General features: G+C 40.0%; 1 protein-coding gene across 3 annotated transcripts in view; it reads left to right on the top strand.

The window, feature by feature from the left end:
* gfral (GDNF family receptor alpha like) overlaps positions 1 to 9,843 on the top strand; it is a 99,326-nt gene that overhangs the window by 47,961 nt on the left and 41,522 nt on the right. For all 3 annotated transcript variants that reach the window (XM_043687461.1, XM_043687460.1, XM_043687462.1), the window contains 3 exons: positions 696 to 848; positions 1,451 to 1,858; positions 1,971 to 2,042. In XM_043687461.1, the coding sequence (XP_043543396.1) occupies positions 696 to 848; positions 1,451 to 1,858; positions 1,971 to 2,042 (633 nt within the window). The remainder of the gene's footprint in view (positions 1 to 695; positions 849 to 1,450; positions 1,859 to 1,970; positions 2,043 to 9,843) is intronic.

Genomic DNA, 9,843 nt, shown 5'->3' with positions numbered 1-9,843 from the left:
CCACTCCCGGCACCTTCCCCTGCAACCGCAAGAAATGCAAAACTTGCGCCCACACCTCCCCCCTTACTTCCCTCCAAAGCCCCAAGGAACACTTCCATATCCGCCACAAATTCACCTGCACCTCCACACACATCATCTATTGCATCCGCTGCACCTGATGTGGCCTCCTCTATATTGGGGAGACAGGCCGCCTATTTGCGGAACGTTTCAGAGAACACCTCTGGGACACCCGGACCAACCGTCCCAACCACCCCGTAGCCCAACACTTTAACTCCCCTTTATGGCCGAAACGTCGATTCTCCTGTTCCTTGGATGCTGCCTGACCTGCTGCGCTTTTCCAGCAACACATTTTCAGCTCTGATCTTCAGCATCTGCAGTCCTCACTTTCTCCTCGTAGGTAAATGCAAAGTCTTCTGTGCTGTTTGTTCTTGGTTTATAAATGGAAAAGTAAGGAAACAATAAAATAAGAAAGGCATAGAACCTTTCCCACAAAGGGAGGCTTCAATGGGAAGTCTCTTCTGAAGGCAACTTCACAGAAATGATAAAAATTGAAAACATGGGCCAGCTTGTTTCATTTCCAATCGCTGTAATTTAAACCATGGTTCCTTGGATAATTCAGACAGTACTAAATCATCTGTACCCTGGCAAATCCCAACAAATACATTCAAATATAATATTCTTTTAATTTGTTGCAGGTGAAGCTTGCACAATAAAGGATCTCAGCAGTTGTAATCTAACCATCCAATACCTCACTGACAGTTACCCTGCATTTAAGGAGTGCAATTGCCCTGAAGACAAATCATGTGACTTTCTGAGACCTCTCCGAAGCCAGTGCACCAACCAAGGAGGTAATGCAATACCTGGAGCTGTATAATGAGGTGGTATCAATGAATTTACAAGCAACTAATGATCTATCATTTTTAATGACTACCAATGGAAATATAAGGTGTAAGACTTTCTCACCATAACACTTGCTTAAAAATTATATAGAGACGTAGTGAAAGCATGTCAAATGTTTCATATAAGATGTAACTGTGGTCAAAATCTAGCCTCCAGTTTAAAACTCTGCAAATTAGGAGTAAGTAGAGAATTCACTGAAGACTGTTTCACAGAAAAAGTAATGAATAAACATATGGAACAAATTATTAGGAAAGGTCATTGTAGACAGTAAAGGAGACAACTGTTTTAGAGAAAGTATATGGTGAGATTAACTAAAAACAGACTATCTTATCAGACCAAATGTCCTTTTCCTGTTCCTCAAAATTCCTAGAATCCCACAAAAATGTGACCGAGAGTGTGGCTTTTAAACAATAAAAAAAAATCAAAGTTAAACTTTCCAGTCTTTATGGCTATGGCCTTAAATAGGTGTAACAAAGATACCATTAACATATTTTAGTTAACTTTCTCAAGCGTGTTTGACATTTGAGTATTTATTCTCCTTTTCATGCAGAGCTCACCAGAGCAGCTCCTGTCAATCCATCAACACACCATAGCTGGAGTCATCGTTCAAGACTGACAAGTATTAATAACCGTTTGAAGAAGGACAATGATTGTTCAGTAGTCAGGAATCAATGTCTAAAATCCACAAGTTGCAGTCCAGCGTATGCAAGGTTTAAGAAAATGTGCAAGAACAAAAAGGGCAACTGCAACATGGCATCTGTGGCACAAGAATGTTTGACTGCGTGGCAAGCATTGCAGCAGACAAAACTCTCTAACTGCACCTGCTCAAGACAGGAAAGACTAAAATGTCTAAGAATACGGACCAGCCTTTTTAACAACGCTTGCGTGCAAATTGCATATACAAATCTGAATACAAGCAGTGATGAAGGAAGGAAAGAAAGTAATTCTGTTGAGGACAGTACGTTGACATTCAAACAGTTTGAACTTGGATGTTGTTATGTTTTGAACGTGCTATTGATTTCTGGACCATGTTTATGTACATAGTGTTTACACTGTTGTTTCTGTTGTAGGTACAGGTGACATCACAGAGAGCAGGAAATCACCAACAGAATCTACTGCTTTTGCCAGATATGATACCAAAAGTAAGAAATAAAAGAACTTAGCTCATCAGGAGCAGATATCGGGAAATTGTCGATGAAGCATACAATATTGCATATGGCATAATGAATAGAGGAAAATCTCACTATTTACAATTTTACTTTGCTTGTGGTGACATGAATCAAAAGTGCTTACGTTTCTGAATCTGCCTGATGTAGCTATCTTTTTCCAGACATTTGTTTTGCAGCTGAACTTTAGGGACCAGTTAGACAGCCGTTACTCAATACACAGCTGCTATCCCAGAATTGTATCATTGGCTCCCTCGCCACACTTTAACCTTCATACAGTGTTCTGTTCACCAGCTTCCAACTGTCAGTGGAAAATTCTAACATTAAGAGCAAGTTGAAGGACTGAGTGCACTCTGCTAACATTAAAAGCACAGACGATTAGGGTTAAAGTGTTCCCAGATGGATCAGTGGACTGCCTGGGAACCTTTTAAACTTGGCTTCAAACTAGATTGCAGTCATTGAGCATTTGGCTTAAAACCCAACTGGTATGAGACTACCCCTCTGAGAGTCAGGAGCTCACCTTTTAACTTTAATGTGGTCAAAATGTCAAACTGCCTACCAAGTTAAAATTCAATGTTTTAACTCGATTTGCTCCCAAAACTACAGTTACAAATCCGTAAATAACATTCAGTTTAGCCAGCGATTGATTTTATCCACCAGTGTATTCCATTTACTCCCCGAAACAAAGGATATTTTTAACACCCAATAATATCTAATCAAATAATTCTGCAATGATCCTACATGTTCGCAAAGTAAATTCAACAAGGTTAGAATAGCATTGTATCCAAAAAACTATGGGCCAAATTTTCTGGTCTCCAGATCATTGGAGAGCGAGGTGGGAATGTTGTCCCATTGGAAGTCTTGCTGTACTCACCTACATGAGGGTTGCCTGGAATGTTTAAACTTCCAATGGACCAATCCCCTGGTACTGCTGAGCTTCCTAGAAGGTCTCCACTTCTGAGATATGAGTCAGAGACTTGACTTACTGCTACAGAACTATTCTGAATAGCTACTCAAGAACCCTCGGACAGAGTAAAACCTAATCTATGTCCTGGATGACTGCAAAACTGACCCTCTCAGTGACACCCACTGATTGCCCAATGACATCCCTCTGATTCCCAACCACCCCTCTTAACCATCTGACTACATCCCCAAACCGTTGACAACCCCTTCACCCAAACTAACTATATCCAAAACCCAACTACTGCTCCTATCTGGCCAGCTCCCCTCAGAAATCACCACTCTGACAGAAAATAAATCCCATCTGCACCCTGACTCAAGAGTTTGGAATGTATAATGATGGATTCAATCAATGATAGAATATTATTTGTTAAAGGTTGATTCAACACATCCACTTTATTCCATGCTGTTCTTGCATTAAATAGAAGTCAGTTAACACAACCCCAAATCGCTCATCTTTGGCTTCTGGAGTTTACCCCTGAACTTGAAAATCTTGGCACAAACTGAAAATCTCAAAATAACCTTTCTGAGTTCATTATACATTGGTGCAGCGATAGCTAAAGCTCAATGTAGCAATCCTACAGGGTTTTAAAAAACATTTCAGTATAATGAGCTCCAAAATTTGTCCTTTTTGAGTGATACTTTCATTAATCAAAGATGGAAACTGTTTAATACAGGATCACTTAGAACACCAATTGAAAAAAAATGACCGAATAACTAGAAAAGCGTGCAAGTAGCTTCATGTGTATTAAATATGAGAAATTGTTTTCCACAGTGGTTAAATGTTACAAATCCTCTGGTAATCCTGGTGACAGTAAACAAGTAAACCCTTCACACACATAACATTGGAGATTAAACCTGGCATACAAAACTGAGAGACACAGAGGGCTTGTCTAGCAAGTTGTTTGAAAAAGCAGGATGAATGTAGCCATATTATCACTTCTGGACTTGCAGATTTCTACAAGTGATTAATTTTTATTTTATGCATTGGTATTTTACGTTCAATTTCCAGCATGGCAGGTTTGAAGGTGCATCTGATCCTTGTTACAGTGCGCCCATCGAGTAAATGGACACTGCAATTACTGCTCGAAACTGTGAGGCTATAGTTCAGGCTCCAGCCAGGCAGAACTGTGTTTATGTTGCCCAGCTGCTGGCTGGCTGTAACTTTAACTATTTTGCCCAGGAGAAAGTTGTGTGCTGTTGAGATAAAGGACAGTGCAGAGTCCACTCTTACAGGCATTAAAATTTTAAATGCTCAGAAAGTGGAAATGGACCCATAGACCCCATTAGCATTTTGTACGCCAGGTTTTACACTGCACTGAATTTATACTCCATGCAGGCTCTCTCCAGGGTGCTTCACTGGGATACTCTTCAGAGTCAGATTGACCCTGACTCCAGATTTACATGGCCAGTTGTACATTGGTACACAGCAAAAACCGTTTTACACTGATGCTAAACTTGCGTTTTGCTGGAAGAAAGCCTTCTTGGCTCTAATTGAGAAAATATGTAGGAATATGTGGCAAGAGCTGAGGAGTGGGGACTATTTGAGTAATTTTTAAAAAGGAAGGTGTATGTGTAATGGACCAGATGGTTTCCTTATGATGCCTGATGATGGGATTGGCCAATCAGGATGAATTGGAGATCCTGTAATCTCTAGAGTTTACAAGAATGAGTAATGGTTTCATCTAAACACATCAACTTTTTACAGGGCTTAATAGGGTAGGTACAGAAAGGATGTGTCCCCTGGCAGGGTGGGGGTCTGTGTCTTGAATCAGGGAACCCTATCTCAGAGTAAGGAATAGACCATTTAAGACAGAGCAGAGGAGGAATTTGCTTACTCAGAGTGTAGCAATTCTTTGGAATTCTCTATGCCACAGGGTTGCAGAGGCTCAGTCATTGAGTATGTAGAAGTCAGAGATTGATATACTTCTATATATTAAAGACCTTAAGGGACATGGGGATGGTGCAGAAAAGTGATATTGAACTGGGATTTCAGCCATGATCTAGCTGACTGGTGAAGTAGGTTCAAGGGCTTAATAGATTACTCCCAGCTCCTATCTTCCTAAACATCTCTGGAATCATACAGCGGTCCAGCTGAAGTATGCCCAGTTTGTGGGAAACAGTCTGGAACTGGCCTTTCAATGCTACCAATTTAGAACTAGAGATAAAGAAGAATATGGATGCTTTTCTGGATGTGTGCAACAATTGAAAATAAGAACAAGCAGTTGGAGTAGGCCATTCAGGCCCCTCAAGCCTACTCCATTATTTGACATGATCATGGCTGATCTTATCTCAGCCTGAACTATGCTTTCCTGCTCCCCATAACCCTTCAAGTTGTTATTTAAAAGTCTGTCCATCTCCTCCTTAAATTTACTCAGCGTCCTGATAGCCACTACACTCTGAGGTAGGGAATTCCATATGTTATATAATACTGCCTAATTTGGAGGTCAACTTTCCCACTTGAGTTATCATACCAGAGAAATATGGTATTGATAGTTCTTGCCTTCTTTGGATCCATTTTGTGATGCCAAGTTCTTGGATACAGTGTCCTTGGAATTTATTTGTCACACAAGTTTCAGGTCCTGTTTTTGCCCTAGATGTGGACCTTCCACGTTACCAAGTGGTCGAGGTGATGTAAGATCTCTACAGGAGCTGCTGTCCCTCCAGGCTCATTCCTGATTAACTTGAACAAGTAGTTGGATATTTCTTCTTACTGTTGAAGTGTTCTGATCATGTATTTTCCTCTCCAGTCTATTGGCACTTTAGGGTTTGATTCTATATTTTTGTGAAATTTTTTTCCCTCTTGTTTTGACTGTTCTCTTTCTTCAGTCATATAATCAAAGTCTTAAAAGGTTTTTTTTCCAGCCTTCATTTCCAGCTATTTTTCTTCAAGTCATACAAGTAAGGGTACAGCTTATACAACTAGTGACGGGGTTTTCGGTAGTACTGTAGAACAGAGGGACCTAGGGGTATAGGCATTTAATTCTTTAAAGTTTGCATCACATATAGGCAGGATGGTTAAAGAGGTGGTTGGCACACGTGCCTTCATTGCTCAGTCCTTTGAGTGTAGGAATTGGGACATTAAATTGAGGTTGTACAGGACTTTGGTGAGGCCTCTTCTGGGATATTGTGGCCAGTTCTGTCATCCAGTTGTAGAAAGCATATTATCAAGCTGGAGGGGGTTCAGAAGGGATTTACCAGGTTTGAGTTATAAAGAAATGTTGGTTAGGCTGGGACCTTTTTCACTGCCGCATAGGAGGTTGAGAGGTGACCTGATAGAAGTTTATAAAATAATGAGAGGTATAGATTGAGTTAATGGTAGTTGTCTTTTCCATAAGATGGGGAATTTCAAGACTAGGGGCATAATTTAAGTTGAGAGCAGAGAGATTTAAAAAACACATAAGCAAACTTTTTTGCACAGAGGGTGGTTTGCATGTGAAATGAACTTCTTGAGGAATTGGTGGATGTGGGTACAATTACAACATTTAAAAGGCATTTAGATGGATATATAAATAGGAAAGATTTGGAGGGATATGGGCCAGGAGCAGGCAGGTGGGACTAGTTTAGTTTGGGAATTATGTTCAGTGTGGACTGATTAGACAGAAGGGTCTGTTTCCGTGCTGGGATTTTTAAAACAAATATAATTTTGAAAGAGCTCATGCTCAATCATTACTGGACTCTGATTGGTTAGTTGGGTATTGCTTTGTTGTTCACATATTACCAAATTGTCATCTGTTTGACTTTTTCCCTTCCCACTGTGATTCACCATCTGGTTTCAATCAGTTTGCTACATTTAACAAAATCAAAATTCTGGGGATACTGGAAATGGGAAATAAAAACCAAAAGTGTGGTGAAACTCAGTAGGTTCAGCAACATTGGAACAGGAGTAGACCATTCAGCCCCTTGAACTTGTTTCACCATTCAACAGGATCATGGCAGATCTGTGGTCGAACTTACCTCTTGGCCCATATACTTTTGCTGAGCAAAGCATTTTCTATCTCAAATTTAAATTTAACAATTGATCTAACATCCACTGCTATTTGTAGATAAGAGTTCCAAACATCTACTACCCATTGTGCTTCCTAACATCTCTTCTGAATGGTCTGGCCCTAACTCGAAGACTATGCCCCCTAAGAATCTCCAGTCATTGGCAATAGTTTATTTATATCTCCCGTGCCTTTTCTCTTAATACCTTGAAGACTGTGATCAGATAACTCCTGAATCTTTCAAATTCTAGAGAAAATAGGCCCAATTTGTATAAACAAAAATAGAAATTGATGGAAAAATTCTCAACAGATTTGGCAGCATCTGTGGAGACAAACATTTTGATACCAGTGACCCTTTTACAGAATGGTCATAATTATAATGATGATAATGATTATAATTTGTAATCTCTCATAACTTAACTGTTGAAGTTCAGGATCATTCTTGTCAGCCTACACTGTACTCCCTACAAGGACAATATATTGTTCTGAAGGTGTAGGTGTAGATCTGCTCACAGTGCTCCAAGTAGGGTCTAACCAGGGTTTTGTATAGCATCCGTGGAGACAGAAACCAAAGTCACATTTCAACTCAGAGATGATTCTTCATATGTTTTTTATTGCTGCATTTAATAGTTGTATTTAAGTTATTCTATTTAATTCAGCTGTATCACTGCAATTGTCAAGTGCCAACAACATTAGCGAGTATTGGCACCAACCCATTTCTACATAACAAATACTGCTCTGAGGTCTTAGCCAGTCTGTTAACCCTTTGCTTGCAGAAGGGCAAAGATAATCTAATTTACAGGCACAAAAATTACAAAGCTAGAACAAAGACACAAAAAGTAATTGAAGGAGTTATTGGAATGTCAGCATTTATCTTATATGGGTTACAATACGAGAGGGAGGGAGTTTTATTTTGTCATAAAGAGCCTTAGTTGGACTCTGCTGAGATTTGTGTTCAGTTTTAGTCATAGCAGCTCAAAAGGATAGATTGATCTGGTGCAGATGCAGTACATTTTCTCCTCAGTGAAACTGCAACTTAAAATAGGGACAAACGTTGTGAACAAAAGAATGTCTATAAATGTTATTTATTCAGATGTTCACTAAAGTTATAGTTCACAGAATCCCAGGAGATCATTCAGCCCAATATATATGTGGCTCTTCAATGGGCACATACCATTTGCTTGCTTCTAACCCCATAGCTTTGTACTTTTTCTTTATAATTAAATAATCATCCAGTGTCTTCTTGAATACCTTAATTTAACTGCCTCCATCACACTTCCAGACCCGAATAATTCATTGAGTAGAAAAGTCTTTTCTCACATAATGTTTGCTAGCTTTGCAAATCATTTTAGATCAGTGCCATCTCATTCTCAGTCTTTTTATGTGTGGAGCAATTTCCCATTGTCTACACTATCCAGACCTCTCATGATTTTCACAACTTTCATCAGATCTCCTCATAGCTATCCTGTGTCCGACCAGAATAATCTAAACCTCTCCAATTTATCCATATAGCTGTAAGCTTCTCATCTCTAAAATCATTCTTGCAAATCCCTTTTACATTTGCTCCAATGCATGTAATGCAACACCCAGAAATGTGCACAGAAGTCCTTCTAAAAAGTGTCTTCTTTAAGTTTAGCATTATCTCCTTGCTGTTGTACTCTATGCCTCTCTAAATGAGGCCCAAGGAACCTGTATGCTTTATAAACTGTTGTCTCCATGTGTCTTTAGATTAGATTAGATTACTTTACAGTGTGGAAACAGGCCCTTCCTCCTTGCTGTTGTACTCTATGCCTCTCTAAATGAGGCCCAAGGAACCTGTATGCTTTATAAACTGTTGTCTCCATGTGTCCTGCCACCTTCAATGATTTATGCTTGTGGATCACTCTGCTCCTGTACCCCCTTAAGTATGGTACATCTTTAAGTTGTATTGTTTTTCTCTGTTCTTCCTATCAAACTACATCACTTCCCGACATTTAACCTCATCTGCTAGCTTCCTGCCTCTTCCACCCATTTGCCTCTTCTTTTAGATTCCTACCCTGTTCTCCTCCCAATCCTTCCAAGTTTTATATCATCCACAAAGTTTGAAATTGTCCTCTGTCTGTCAATATTTTATCATTAATATAAATCGGGGAAAGCAAAATTCAAATATCAATCACTGGGGAACTTCACTACAGATCTTCCTCCTTCTGAAAAAGATATTGATCACTTCAAAACAAAACTCAGTACTTTAGTTCAACATAATTTCCCCGTTAGAAATCCATACTAGCACTTTCTCATCAACCCATCTTTCCATGTGACTGGTAATTCTATTGTAAATAATTCTTTCAAGAAGCTTCTCTACCAATGAAATTAAACTTGCTGGGATTATTGTTGCAATCTTTTGTTGACCAAGAGTGCAATATTTGCAATTCTCCTCTGTGACCTCCCCTGAGTCGAGAGAAGGTTGAAAGATTATCACTTTCACATCCTTCAATATCCTTGGATAAATCTCATCTGGTCCTGGTTCCACATCATTTACTGCATCCGCTGCACCTGATGTGGCCTCCTCTATATTGGGGAGACAGGCCGCCTAATTGCGGAACGTTTCAGAGAACACCTCTGGGACACCCGGACCAACCAACCCAACCACCCAGTGGCTCAACACTTCAACTACCCCTCCCACTCCACCAAAGACATGCAGGTCCTTGGACTCCTCCATCGCCAGACCATAGCAACATGACGGCTGGAGGAAGAGCGCCTCATCTTCCGCCTAGGAACCCTCCAACCACAAGGGATGAACTCAGATTTCTCCACTTTCCTCATTTCCCCTCCCCCCACCTTGTCTCAGCCAA

Source organism: Chiloscyllium plagiosum, chromosome 3 (assembly GCF_004010195.1).
Source record: "Chiloscyllium plagiosum isolate BGI_BamShark_2017 chromosome 3, ASM401019v2, whole genome shotgun sequence".
In the NCBI taxonomy this organism is placed as follows: Eukaryota; Metazoa; Chordata; class Chondrichthyes; order Orectolobiformes; family Hemiscylliidae; genus Chiloscyllium; species Chiloscyllium plagiosum.
The sequence above is the reverse complement of the archived record's forward strand: the minus strand, read 5'-3'. Positions and strand labels throughout refer to the sequence as shown.